The sequence below is a fragment of the Myotis brandtii genome, unplaced genomic scaffold, assembly GCF_000412655.1.
Source record: "Myotis brandtii unplaced genomic scaffold, ASM41265v1 scaffold59, whole genome shotgun sequence".
In the NCBI taxonomy this organism is placed as follows: domain Eukaryota; kingdom Metazoa; phylum Chordata; class Mammalia; order Chiroptera; family Vespertilionidae; genus Myotis; species Myotis brandtii.
The window spans coordinates 3,745,197-3,760,598 of record NW_005370223.1 but is presented as its reverse complement, the minus strand read 5'-3'; the positions used below and the strand labels follow the sequence as shown (position 1 = coordinate 3,760,598).

General features: G+C 35.8%; 1 protein-coding gene across 16 annotated transcripts in view; it reads right to left on the bottom strand.

Annotated features, from left to right (window-relative positions):
* Positions 1 to 15,402, bottom strand: part of VPS13B (vacuolar protein sorting 13 homolog B (yeast)) — a 631,834-nt gene that overhangs the window by 560,947 nt on the left and 55,485 nt on the right. For 15 of the 16 annotated variants that reach the window (XR_001364589.1, XR_001364591.1, XM_014550216.1 and 12 more), the window contains exon 15: positions 5,295 to 5,419. Coding sequence is in view for 14 of the 16 variants with exons in the window: in XM_014550216.1 (XP_014405702.1) it covers positions 5,295 to 5,419 (125 nt within the window). In the remaining 2 variants the exon portion in view is untranslated. Of the gene's footprint in view, positions 1 to 2,551; positions 2,634 to 5,294; positions 5,420 to 15,402 lie in introns of those variants that run through there. The other variant, XM_014550215.1, reaches the window with a different exon arrangement.

Below are 15,402 nucleotides of genomic sequence, written 5' to 3'. Positions count from 1 at the left end.
CCTCCTCAAACGGCGGGAGGCAGGAGGCGGGGCGCCTCCTCATGCAATTTCAATCATGCTCTGGGCCTCTAGTCATATATATAAGGGGTTACTATACAGACCCATATAAGAAACACCTACAACTCAACAACAAAAACAATTATAAAAGAGCAAAGGACTTGTATATTTCTCAAAGAGAGATATACAAATGGCCATTAAGCACTTGAAGAGATACTCAAGATTAGTAATTGTTAGAGAAATACATGTCAAAAACCACCATGTGATACCATTTCATATTCATCAGGATGGCTATTACCAAAAATACTGAAAATAAAGTGTTGGTAAGGATGTAGAGAAATTGGACATTTGTGCATTGCTGGTGGAAATGTAAAATGGTACAGCCTTCAAAGATGATTAACAGAACATAATGTATGTCTTTTCTCCTTCAGATAAGAAAGAGATCAAGGACTTGGGAACCAGATAACCCTTTATGAGAATCCTTGTTCAGCTCAGCCAGCGTGGCTCAGTAGTTGAGCAATGACCTATGAACTAGGAGGTCACAGTCTGATTCCCGGTCAGGGCACATGCCCAGGCTGTGGGCTTGATCCACAGTATGGGGCGTGCAGGAGGCAGCCGATCAATGATTCTCTCTCATCATTTTTTTTTTTTCAAATCCTTGTTCACCAACTGTGTGATTTTGGACAAGTTACATAACCTCTCTGAGTTTTAGTTTTATAAGAGGGACTATCTTATCTCACAAGGTTGTCATAAAAAGTTCATTAAACTAAGAATCCAACAATGTACAAAAAAGTACCGAATTATCTTTCATATTCTACCCACTCTTTAATAACCTGCTAAAAGTTACCTTCTTTATGTTTTCCGTAGCGTTCTAAGCCAAAGTAATTTTTCTCTGTACTTCCAAAGTATGTTGCATATTACCCATCTGAATAAAGTCACATTTCTGAACACTCAATTATAAGAGAAAGTGAATTTAAGATTGTATTATGGTTGCAGTTAACAACCCTCATCAGGAAGAAATGGGGCTAAGGAATACTTGAAACTGGTTTAACTATTTTTAAGTGTTCATATTAAAAAGCTTAGAATCTTTATTCATGTCTAAGTCAAGGTCCAAAATAAGTTTCCAAATCCCTCCCCCACTATATGCATGCACAGATCCAACGGACTAACCCTGACTTTGTTCAGACAGTATTATCCCCCAGAAGCCTCCACACCACACCAACCTCTCAATACACAAATATCTATCTGATTCAGCCATTAAAGCCCAACTTCTCTGAAGCCATTTCTGATGTCCCAGGGGAATTTTCTAATTTCTTTAAAATAACAGAACATTGTGCTTAAGTCTCAATTTTGTAATTTAAAGACCACTAATTTCATATGCGTCTAGTCCTCTCCCTTACTAGACTGAAAGTTTTCATGGTCAGGGAAAGGAAAATCTCTTACCCTCCTTGCATTCTACTTTGGTCTTTCCCCAATCCCAACACATAGTGCAATGCCTATCAAAACGAAGAAAATCAAAACATATTTAATGAATTACATCTAATCTCCTCTAATACAATTGAAGCTTCTTAAGGAATAGAGAAAATGAAAAAAATAAATAAATAAATTGACACAAACTTCAGGTACATATTCTTAATTAAAATTGTAGATAAAGAACATATAAATTGCCCATGTTCATGTAATAGAATACTGTGTATTGACAAAAGCAAACAATCTAATGGATGAATCTCACAAACATTACTTTAAGTGACAGAAGCCAATCAAAAGAAATATGTTAAATGATTCCAATAATATCAAATCCAAGAACAGAAAAAAACTAATCTATTCTATTAGAAATCAGGATAATGGTTAACCTTGGAAGAGGGTGTAAAGGAGAGGCTTTGGGAATGCTAATAATACTCTATTTCTTGGTCTTTCAACTGACTACCAAGGATCAGTTCAATTATGAAATACCATAATGTTTGTATTTTTCCAATACAATATTAATATCTCAAAAAGTTTTTAAAATAGAGTTGAAATACTTATCATTTTCTGTGTTGTGAAAAAAATGGTAAGGCTAAGAATGCATCTAAAAGCCTAAAGGGCTCTGGCCATGCAGTAAGTTGGTTGGAGAGTCATCCTGTGCACCAAAAGGTTATAGGTTCAATTCCTGGTCAAGGCACATTCCTAGGTTGCAGGTTCCATCCCTGGTCAGGATGTGTATGGGAGGCAACAAATCTATGTTTCTCTCTCACATCGGTGTTTCTCTCTCTCACCTTCCTCCCACCCTTCCTCTCTCTCTAAAAATCAACAAAAAGTACATCCTTAAGTGAGGATTTTTAAAAATAATAAAAATAAAATAAATAAGAAAAAATAAAGGCCTAAAGGTACTACTTACCCATTGCAGAAATTTTAAATATAACTACCTACAGGAGACCAAGGCATAATTCTGCTAATGATAATAAATTTATGTTACTTACTGCCCTTAAACTGACTCTTCGCTGCCCTTATTACAACAACTTTTTTTAAAGAGATAAATTAAAGCTTACATTAATTGCTCAATACTGCTCTTATCAAATAATGATCACTGTGTCATTTCCACCATATCCTACATATTTCACTCCTATTCTTAGGAGCTAAAAGAACTAAATGTTAACCTGATATAAACAATAATGAAAAATTTGTTAAAAGTTTATTTTTATATATTTAGAAATTATGTAATATAGAATGAAAGACAAAATATTTTGAAAAAATAAATGCTAAGAAACTGGAATTTACTAAAAGCTTGTTCATTGAGACTAAAATAGAAACATTTAAATGAGAGAGGGATAATTTATTTTCAATGTTACATAAACCATATATTTATTAGCAAGCCTAATTAAAATAAATGGTAGTTAGTCTGAAACTTTATACACAATTAAAAACTGAAATTAAAAATATTTTTAAACAAGAAGTATAGGATATCTTGCTGATTTACAATGCTAACTCCAACACACCAACTAAAATTTTTTCAATGAGCTATAAAATGTCCCTGTTTCAAAAGCTGTGGCCTGGCCCTAACCAGTTTGGCTCAGTGGATAGAGCGTCGGCCTGCGGACTGAAGGGTCCCAAGTTCGATTCCAATCAAGGGCATGTACCTTGGTTGCGGGCATATTCCCAGTAGGGGTGTGCAGGAGGCAGCTGATGGATGTTTCTCTCTCATCAATGTTTCTAACTCTCTATCCCTCTCCCTCTCTCCCTGTAAAAAATCCAATAAAATATATTTTTTTAAAAAAAAGCTGTGGCCTGTACTAAATATGCTCTTCTCTTTATTGAATGAAATATATACACAGCATCATATATGTATTTTAAGAAACTGAAATGTGAATTTTAAAAATCCAAATGAAAGCAGCTTATATAATCTGAGGAAGGGAGAGAACATGAATGGGAACAGGGTTGACATTTAATGACATAACCAGGGAGCCTTACTAAAAAAAATCCTCACTTACTGCATCAGTTAAATAAAACTCTCGGTTCCCATGTGATTTTGATTTAATTCCAGCACTACTTGATGTATTTTATCTGTATTTTATTTGCTTAATTTGACTATGATATATCTCAATTTATTAAGACTTGTATTTACTACTTTCAATTTAGAATTGCTAACAACAGATTATAGTTTACATTCTATTAATTAAGGGAAACAATTTGAAGAAATTATTTCAAAGCAATATATTTCTGTAAAATATAGCAAAATATCATTGAAATAATGAGAAGTGGTCTTAACTACAAAAAAAAAAAAAGCAAATCATATCCAAACAACTATTTGCATTCTGTGATCTTATGCTTTTAGTATTAAATTGGAATATTTTCTTTCAGATGTCAGCAGACATATTTTAAATCACATCTAACAATATTTATAGTAAGCCCTATACATCCTTAAAATAAACCTTACCTATTTAAATATTCAATACTTTTCATATAAAGGCTATAATTCATTTTGGAAATTTTGGGTTTTCACTTTTAAAAGTTGTTAAGCAACTTTTATAGTAAACTGCAATGTTTCTAATAAAATTTCAGTGTTATGAATAATAAATCAACACATAATTGAGAAAACAGTATTCACAAATATCTATTAAAGTTGATATCAACCAGGACATATCATACGGTATTTCTTAATAAATTAGAATATAAAACTTGACTCAAATACAACATGCTATGTATACACAAATAAAATGTTTCAAACGTAAATCTCTAAACAACATAATAAATGATATATGAAGAATATGAATGATTAGCACAAAATTTAAACTATCAAGTAAAAATAAGAATAATCATTTAATAATGTTTTCATTTAATAGAAGAACTGGTTCCAAAACTTAATTAACTGCAATTTCTGTATTTTTAAATTTCTGGATCAGTAGTAAATTTCTTTGAAAATGTGAGCATTTACTTTATAAATTTCATTCTAAAAGTTATATATTATTAAAGAAACATCATCAGCAAATTACTTTAGATATAAAAAATATCAATTTTCTGAAAGTTATGTTGCTTTTCAAAATAACTAATTAAAACTCATCCTGTAAAAATAAGCTTACTAATTAGGATGAGAAAGCAAAGATATATTTCAAATAATTGAAATAATCTCAATTTTAAAATGTAGAAATATTAGAATGTAATTTCATATATTTAAATCTTATCTCGTATATTTAAACAATTATTTCTTGAATATATTAAAAGTATTGCTTTCATCTAAAAAATGGTTATGATAAGTAACTATTGGCTTTTTTACTATAAGTCTCTTTGAGTTTAGGAAAATATGACCTCCAAATAAAGTAACCCATTAATGAATGATAAATAATATTCAAATTGATTTCTTCCAAATGCAATGATTACACATATATATGTCAAATATTTTAAATGTATGTAATGGCTATGAATACACATAAAATTGTTATTTAGTTGATAAATACTTTGGCCTTAATATTAACATGCAACGTTTCGTTACTCTTTGTCTGTATTCTCTCAAAGAGAGAAAAAAAATGTATTTGCCCTTGCAGTTCCTATTACATTATGAAGCAGCAACATTTTACTATAGCTCCAACATGGATTAGCAATTATAACCCGGACAACAGTTATGACTACCACAAAAGATATTATAACCAAATACACAAATATTAAAGAGATTTTTAGTGTCTCCTTAAAAGACAGAATAAATTCAGATATTTTCCCAAGGTTTTGTATAAAACCAACACACTGACATAAAACAGATTCAACTAGCTTTTCCCTCCTAAGATAATAAATAAAAATTACCATAAACCACATTTCAACATACTTACCAGCATGTGGGTAGTTTCAGAAGTTTAACATACAGAGCAGTGCTGAAAGAGGGAATAATTGGTACAGGTAAGCAGTAAGATCCCCTACAATCCAAAGACGTCAGTCCTGCCTGGAAACCAAATATCTAAAACAAAAAGAAAAGATCCAAATGTTCACAGAGACAAAGTTTTAATAAGCACAGGATGGAATACGTCAGTTTCAATTTGCTCTACAACAGCTGCACACTAAATATGTTCCAATGTCTTTTTCCACTTCCCAAACACCAACATTTTTTTATTCATTTTGACATTAAGTCAGAATTAAGAAATTTAAATATACAGTATTTCTTTCACAACCCTGTTCTTTTTGTGACTAATTTTAAGGCTGCCATTTCTATATTTAATTCTCATTTAGTGTTTTATTATCTGCTAAAATGCACATCTTTTCTATTAATATAAACAACTGACTACATTGTGCACATTGTAGATATTAACTTTAATAAATCACTATTCATATCATTTTGTGTCTTAAAGAACATGAACTACATCAAGAAGAATCCTAATAATGTATTTTGCCTTCAACTTACATTATGTACACAAAAAGAATATTCAAATATATCCTAAAATGTTATATCTTTTCCCTTTTGTGTATGAATATAATTGTTAAGCTGAGATTTGTAACCCAGAAAATTTGGAACAGAAATCACTCCTCTTATGTTTATATTTAAAACGAGCAGATCACACTCAAAAATTTTATAAGCATTCCCTAAAATGTCTGAACACTATATTTGCTTTAATGAGAAAAATCAATGTAACAGAATATTTTACATAAAACATTGCAGAGAACTAAATATGATATGTCTGCTCCAATTATTTCCAATCAGGTAAAAGCAGACATCTCAAACAGAAAATACTGACACACAGGAATACGAAACAAAGAATTACTATTTTCCAACAACATGCAAAAGCAGCTTAACCCCAACATTTAACTTTCATTATTATTTTTTATTCCTTGGGTTTATAAAGCATGAACTTTCCTACCTCTAAGATTAACAATAAATGCTACATGCCATAGTAAAACATGTTTAAAAATTCTCAGTAACTAATTTTCAAAATAACTTTCATGTAATGAACATAAATCAATAATCAATTTCTTAGAAAGTATTAAGCTACTTCCAAATGGTTTCAAAAAGCTATTATGCCCTTAATCCTTCATCAAACTTACAATGGCAAATCCTTTCCTCTAAAGTCAGTTTTCAGGGAACAAAATAATTTTACAGAAATACGACATTAGTTAGAATTATATACTTTCAGAGAAACCTGCATTTCAAAGGTAGTACATATCTAATTTACTATCAAGAAAAATGATACATTAATTAATACATTAATTAATATATTAATATGTTAATATATTAATTCCTCTAAGTCCTGCTATTAAGACAAGTGACAAAAAGAAACAGAATTGAGAAGAAAATGAAAACATGTTTCTAACACTTAAATGATCAACCTTAAAAATTAAGTTATTCTACCTTCATTCCCTTTGAAGACTTATTCTAAGCAACACTAAGTATACAAAGAACTTCTGGGCACTGTGCAATTTCCACATTTCATATTTCTTCTGAAAGGCCCATTAAAAATTCTGAAATTTGTAATTATTACCACTAATTACAAAACATGATTATTAAAATAAGCCCAACCTCCAACTATTTCTAGAGTGTGCCTACGGATAATGTTTTATCTCAACAGATTATCCAGCTAACAGGTCTTTCAAGCCACTTTTTCATATTCTATAAAATGCCCCAACAGTATAATCACAGACACTATCATTAACTATACTCAGATGGAAAGTAGGTGTAGAGGAGATCCCCTGCTGGCTACTTGCAGAACTGCAAAGAACTTTGGAGAAACTACATATTGTTCTGTAATATTTCTGAAGTTTTTACTAAATTTACATGTTGTCCAGAGATGCTTCTAAGAGAACATTCAAACAAATATCTATAATAATAACAAGGTAATATGCTAATTAGACCAGACATCTTCTCAACATCATTCCGGACGTCCTTCCTGACGAAGCCAGAGGGGGGTGAGGGGGAGCCAGCCTGGGTCTCGGGTGCCTACAGGCAGTCCAGGGGAAGCCAGCCTGGGTCCCAGGTGCCTACAGGCCAGAGGAGGGAAGTCCAGGTCCCGGGTGCCAGAGGGAAACCGGTGCCGGAAGCTGGGTCCCGGGTACCAGAGGGAAGCTGGTGCCAGCAGCCGGGGGAAGGAAGGCCTACTCTTGCACGAATTTTCGTGCATCAGGACTCTAGTAAATTATAATGGAAGAGAGCCTATCTACCACATCAAAAATAATTATTTCAATATAACCAATTTTCAACTCTTTCCTTTAAATTACAGCAATAAGATACATAGATTTATAATACCTATATAACCTAATACCTTGTCAACAACCCTTGACCAAGATTACATATATTGCATCTAGAAAAAGGAAAACTAGCACAGTATGAATTGAGGCTGCTTTCAGCAAGGATAGTTAAAATGTTCAGAAATGGAATAAAAGTTTTTAACACTGCAAACTAACAGTCTGAAGCAGTTAAAACTGTATGAAACAGTAAGCACTGATAAAAATTTTAGCTGAAGGAAATGTCAACTTGAACAAGATGAATTATACAATACATTAAATGAAAAGTTAAACATACAGTGCCATCTCTTTTTTTAAAAGTCCGACAATGAAAAACAAAGTAAATATAATATGTACTGTAACACTTAACAAATACTCTTGAATTAGCATCTCATATAGAAAAAATACAGAATTAGAAGCAAAACAACTTATTTATAATTAGTTTTTAATGAAAATTAGTTGCTAACAAGATTTGCAATAGTAAAAAGACAAAAAATATAAAAAGCACACACTAACTGTAAGTGACAATGAAAACACATAATTATGCTGTAAAATGAGTTATTTTTATGTGTTGTTATAATAAACTCAGTATAATAGTATAACCAGCATCCTAAAGATTTGTCCCTTTTCTTAAAGGGACACACAAAAATATCCAGCATTACCTTCATGTCAAAAGTTAATCTGTACACAGTAACATAAATGGAATATATAGAAAGTGAATAAGAAATAAATCTAGACATCTACAGCATAAGAATGAACAGTTGAGGGGAGGGGAAAGACCTTCCTTAAAGGAGAAAAGAATGGAACCAGACCTAGTTGATTAAAAATTAGAACTTCAGAGCTAGAACTGCTTAGAGATTTAATTAAATTACCTCATTTCACATAGGGGGAAATGATTTCTTAAAAAGAATAAAGCTCAGATGGGGCTATAAAACTGAAAATCATGAATACAATCAGCAGTGTGGTAGCTGCCAGAGGGAAGGGCCGTTGCGGGGAGGGGGGTAACTAATATATGATGACAGTAGAAGGTTTGACTTTGGGTGGTGGGTGCACGGTGCAATATACAGATCTTGTAACAAAGAAACCCACACCTGAAACCTATAAGATCAGGTTGACCAATGTCACCCAATCCTATCTAATAATAGACAAACATGGTAATTGACCATACCTTCGCTATGCCTCCCATTGGCTAATCAGCGAGATGTAAATTAACCGCCAACAAAAATGGTGGTTAATTTGCATACGTAGGCGCGAAGCGGCGGAGCTAAGACTGAAGGCGGCTCCGGCCAGAGCGAAGGCCTGGGTCCCGGGTGCCAGAGGAAAACCGGTGCCGGCAGCCAGGAGAAGGGAAGGCCTATTGCACGAATCTTTTCGTGCAACAGACCTCTAGTAATTTAATAAACAAAAAAAGAATCAAACACTTCAAAATTACATATTGCTAGAACATCTTCATTTGATTTAGCTCATTAACTTTCAATCTTACTCTGCCTTTCTCCCACCTTCCATTTCCTCCTTCCACTCTCCAAAAAAGTATGATTGATTTTCGACTTATTTTTAAAGAAAAAACAAACAATATATCCACCACCATCTCTCCTCCAACCATCAGTAAAATTCTACTTCTCACCTTTAATCAGCAAATTTCTTCAAAGAGTATCCTGGAGAATGCTTTTTTTTTTTTTTCCCACTGCCTACTCATTTCTTAAACCTTCTAAATCTAGTTTCTGTTCATATATCCATAGAAACAAAAATTCTGGACTAAAACTGATACTTATGTTCTTTTCTTCTTGAGAGAAAAAAAGTATTTTCTCTTGGTTTTTTACACCAACAATTTAGGAGAGAAAACAATAAATAATAGTAGCTGACTTTTCCATCACCCAGAATTTTAAAAATATGAATACTGTCATTCTGTCACCTATAATATTAAAGAAATAAAATCCTTCAAAATACAGGGTAAGGTAAAAGGAGGTTTACAGTTGTTTGAGTGAAAAATAATAAAATAATTAATAAATAATAATACAAGAATAAACTTTCACAACTGTAAACCTACTTTTGCCCTACCCTGTACATAAGTAGTAATTACAACTTAACAATAAAAAGACAAATAACTCAATTTTTAAATGGGCAAAAAAAGACTTGAACAGATATTTCTCCAAAGAAGATATGCAAATGACCAATAAGCAAATGAAAAAACTGCTCAACATCAGTCATTATGGAAACATGAACCAAAACCACAAGATACTACTTCACAACCACTAATATCCTATACAATAAAAGCCTAATACGCAAATCGACCGAATAGCGGAACGACAGGTGGAACAACTGGTCACTATGACACGCACTGACCACCAGGGGGAAGACGCTCAACGCAGGAGCTGCCCCCAGCCCGCAGGCTCCAGGCCAGCCAAGACGGGTGGCAGCAGAGGCCCCCCAATTGCCCTGCCAGTCGCCCCACAGATTGGCCCTGATTGCCAGCCAGGCCTAGGAACCCTACCCGTGCACGGATTTCGTGCACCGGGCTTCTAGTAACTAAAATAAAAAAGACAAACAATAACAAGTGTTAGCGTAGATGTGGAAGAAAATAGGAACCCTCATTCACTGTTGATGGAATAGCACAACAATGTGACAATCCCTTTAGAAGAAAAGTTTGGCAGTCCCTAAAAATGTTAAAAATGACCAGGGAACTTCATACCTAGGTTTACACCCAAGAAAAATTGAAAATTTGTGTTCATGGTTCCAGTACAGAGCTGGCAGCTGTGGGAGGAGTGGCATGGAAGGCCAAAGACCAATCCTGAATCCGTGGCCACAAGCCCAGATCCTCAACACACAGGTAGTCGAGACCCCCAGATGGGCCGTAGAGCCAGATTCAGGACCCTGGGGAGCTCCCTAGAGCTAAAATCAGGATGTTCTGCTTCATGAGGGATGTAGAGCCTAAGGATCCCATTTTCCTGATGGACCTCTTTGCTATCACACATGAACCGAATGTGTCAGGTAGCTTTGGATATAGCCCCTTCCTCAGCATTACAGATGGTAACCATCCCAAATAGCATGAATTGCTAATAAACTTTATAATAAATTTTAACACTATAATAATGAAAATTAAACTTTGAAAACTTCCTCAAAGTTTACATATAGTAATCATCCCAAATAACATGAATTGCTGATAAACTGTATAATAAATCATTTCTTTGAGTCAGTTCCCACTACTCATATAAAATAACTCTACCAAATCCTGAAATTTATAAAATGTACTAGACTACTGAAGAAGCATCAAAAACGCAATGAAATATTCAAGACTCAAGGCTTCTTTGAAGTATTCAATATTCATACTGCTAATGAAAAGTTATTCTACATGTACTATTCCCACTCTGCCCACACGTAACTTCCTGGCACATTTAACTTATATATCATAACAACAGTCAAACTAACCAAATATAAAAGACAACTAGAAAGCATAGCAGTGGTTCTCAACCTTCCGAATGCCGCGACCCTTTAATACAGTTCCTCATGTTGTGGTGACCCCCAATTTCATTGTTACAAATTGAACATAATTAAAGCATAGTGATTAGTCACAAAAACAATATGTAATTATATATGTGTTTTCCGATGGTCTTAGGCGACCCCTGTGAAAGGGTTGTTCGACCCCCAAAGGGGTCGCGACGCACAGGTTGAGAACCACTGATGTATAGCAAAAGACCTTTTCCCAAAACAAAACTTTATCTAAACTACATTATAACTTTTACATTACCCTGAAAATTAGAGATTTTAATATATTAATAACAGTGGTTGTAAAGAACTATTCCAATAACTTTCATGTCAGTGTGGATGATAACCATATTAGTGACCAATGGCTTTGATAACCATTTACTTTGGGGACAGGGCATGCCTTATCCATTTTTATTGCTGATTGTCTGCAATATAGAAAGAACTTAATATTTACCAAGTTAATGAGTAAGTAGAATGCCTTGAAAAGATTAGTGAACTACCTAAATTAGACCTGTTTGAACAAAACAAAGCAAATATTCTTAACATTATAATCTGATACTCAAGTTGCACCAATATTTTACAAAACCATACATCCCAGTATATTAATGTGATAACTAATTTAAAAGTACAAATGTAAAATTACATATATACTAGAGGCCCGGTGCACAAAATTCGTGCACGGAGGGAGGGGGATTTCCCTCAGCCCAGCCTGCACCCTCTCCAATCTGGGACCCCTTGAGAGATGTCCAACTGCCTGCTTAGGCCCGATCCCACTAACGAGGCAGTCAGACATCCCTCTCACAATCCAGGATTACTGGCCCCCAACCACTCGCCTGCCTGCTTGCCTGCCTGATTGCCCCTAACCACTCCCCTGCCAGCTTCATTGACACCTAACTGCTCCCCTGCCAGCCTGATTGCCCCTAAATGCCCTCCCCTGCAGGCCTGGTCACCCCCAACTGCCCTCTCCTGCTGGTCTGGTCACCCCTAACTGCCCTCCCCTGCTGGCCTGGGTCCCCCCAACTGCCCTCCTCTGCTGGCCCAGTCACCCCTAACTGCCTTCCCCTGCAGACCTGGTCCCTCCCAACTGCTCTCCCCTACAGGCCTGATCACCCACAACTGCTCTCCCCTGCTAGCCATCTTGTGGTGGCCATCTTTGACCACATGGGGGCGGCCATCTTATGTGTTCCAGTGATGGTCAATTTGCATATTACCTCTTTATTATATAGGATATTAGAGGTCTGGTACACGAAATTCATGCACTCGGTGGGGGAGGGCGTCCTTCAGCCCGGCCTGCGCCCTCTCACAGTCCCGGAGTTCGACCAGGAGACCGGGAGTTCAATCGCTCACTATAACGTGTGCTGACCACCAGGGAAGGAAGGCCCTGGCCAGCAGCCAGAAGGCCCCAATTGGCCTTGATCGCAGACAAGGCATAGGGACCCTACCCATGCACGAATTTCATGCCCCGGGCCTCTAGTTGATCAATATTTGAGTTTATCTTTTTGTATTACTTATACTGGTATTACTTATTTACAAAAAAAAAAAAAAAAAAATAACAGCACACCGAGGCTCAGAGGAGGCGCAGTGTGGAAAATACTCAGGTGCGGAGGTGCGCGCGCAAAGCGGGCTGGTGGCTGAGAGCGCGGTTGTCGTTTTCGGTCAGGGGGGAGTCTCAGACTCTGAGCTCCAGATACGGGCGAATCGCTGGGGACTCGGACTCAAACGGGAGAAGCGGGAGTGTCTGGCATCAGTTGGAAGGCAGCTTTCCCTCCGAGGTTTGCAGCGGTTCCTGGGGTTCTGAGAAGCAGAGCCTCTGGGAACGGGACTGAGAGGGGCCATAACCGCTCCCTCCGCCCGCCCTGTTGAGCCCGCCCCGCCCAAGCCCTGCGCAGAGCCATTTGCCAGATCGCCTCAGGCAAAGGCTAGATTAGCACCTCCCCAGAGGACAGAAGTTTTCCGCGGCAGACACAGCTGATTCACACAGCCAGTCGGCCTGGTGGTCAAATCCCTCTAGTATTAACTACAACAATCAAGGCTCAACTAGAACAAGACTGCGCACAAAGACCACTAGGGGGTGCACCAAGAAAGCATAAAAAATGCGGAGACAAAAAAACATGACAGAAATGGAGGATATAGAGCTAAAAATCGCAATTTTGAGGGCTTGCAAAAATGTGCTAGAAGCTGTCAATAAACTTGAGGAGAGAGTCACGAAAACTAATGAGACCCTCGATGCTATGATAAAGAACCAACTAGAAATTAAGCATACACGGACTGAAATAAAGAATATTATACAGACACCCAATAGCAGACCAGAGGAGCGCAAGAATCAAGTCAAAGATTTGAAATGCGAAGAAGCAAAAAACACCCAACCGGAAAAGCAAAATGAAAAAAGAATCCGAAAATACGAAGATAGTGTAAGGAGCCTCTGGGACAGCTTCAAGCGTACCAACATCAGAATAATAGGGGTGCCAGAAGATGAGAGAGAGCAAGAACTTGAAAACCTATTTGAAGAAATAATGACAGAAAACTTCCCCTACCTGGTGAAAGAAATAGACTTCCAAGTCCAGGAAGCGCAGAGAACCCCAAACAAAAGGAATCCAAAGAGGACCACACCAAGACACATCATAATTAAAATGCCAAGAGCAAAAGACAAAGAGAGAATCTTAAAAGCAGCAAGAGAAAGAGACTCAATTACCTACAAGGGAATACCCATACGACTGTCAGCTGATTTCTCAACAGAAACTTTGCAGGCCAGAAGGGAGTGGCAAGAAATATTCAAAGTGATGAATAGCAAGAACCTACAACCAAGATTACTTTATCCAGCAAAGCTATCATTCAGAATTGAAGGTCAGATAAAGAGCTTCACAGATAAGGAAAAGCTAAAGGAGTTCATCACCACTAAACCAGTATTATACGAAATGCTGAAAGGTATCCTTTAAGAAGAGGAAGAAGAAAAAGGTAAAGATACAAATTGTCAACAACAAACATGCATCTATCAACAAGTGAATCTAAGAATCAAGTGAATAAATAATCTGATTTACAGAATGAACTGGTGATTATAAATCAGGGACGACATAGAAAGGGAATGGACTGACTATTCTTGGGGGGGAAAGGGGAATGGGAGATGCGGGAAGAAACTGGACAAAAATCGTGCACCTATGGATGAGGACAGTGGGTGGGGAGTGGGGGCGGGAACTGGGAGGAGGGGAGTTATGGGGGGGAAAAAAAGAGGAACAAATGTAACCTGAACAATAAAGATTTAATTTAAAAAAAAAAATGTAGGAGTTGAGCAAAGCCTCCAATAATTAACTTTACATAACTTGATTTAAAATAATCAAAAGTTTTCCTTCTGTGTCTAGAAATTAACATGAATTCAATAAGAGGAAAGTGACTAAAAAATGTGTTAAAACGCTCCTTATAAAACATTGTCTCACATAAACGTTCCCCTCAAAGAAATCATGAGTCTTTTAGAACACTATTATAAACTAAATGCTCTTTCACACTGCTTATAAATATCATCAATGATACATACAATCTTCAAAAATTATACTTATTATTCTTACAAACAATTTCTTCAAATAATTGAAGAGATATCTTTGAATCAGGTACACTTTATTTCTTATGCATTTTAATTATATTGAATAATGAATATATTTGTCGTATCTTATTTAAATTTAATTGTATGAGATACTAATTCTGTGAAATTACAACTTAAGAAAAACAGATATTTATTTAATTCTCCCCATGCTACCAGATACTAATAAAGAAAAAAAAAATTGGGAAACTGGACAGATACATGCAAAAAAATGAAACTAGACCACCAACTTACACCATACACAAAAATAAACTAAAATAGATAAAGGACTTAAACATAAGACAGGAAACCATAAAAATACTAGAGGAATCCACAGGCAGCAAAATCTCAGACATATGCTGAAGCAATTTCTTCACTGATACTGCTCCTAGGGCAATGGAAACTAAAGAGAAAATAAACAAATGGGACTACATCAAAATAGAAAGCTTTTGCACAGCAAAGGAAACCATCAACAAAACAACAAGAAAGCTCACTGCATGGGAGAACATACTTGCAAATGTTATCACTGATAAGGGTTTATTTAATCTCCAACATTTACAGGAAACTCATACAACTTAACAAAAGGAAGATAAACAACCCAATCAAAAAATGGGCAACGGACCTAAATAGATACTTTTTGAAAGAAGACAGAGGAAAGGCCAAGAGACATATGAAAA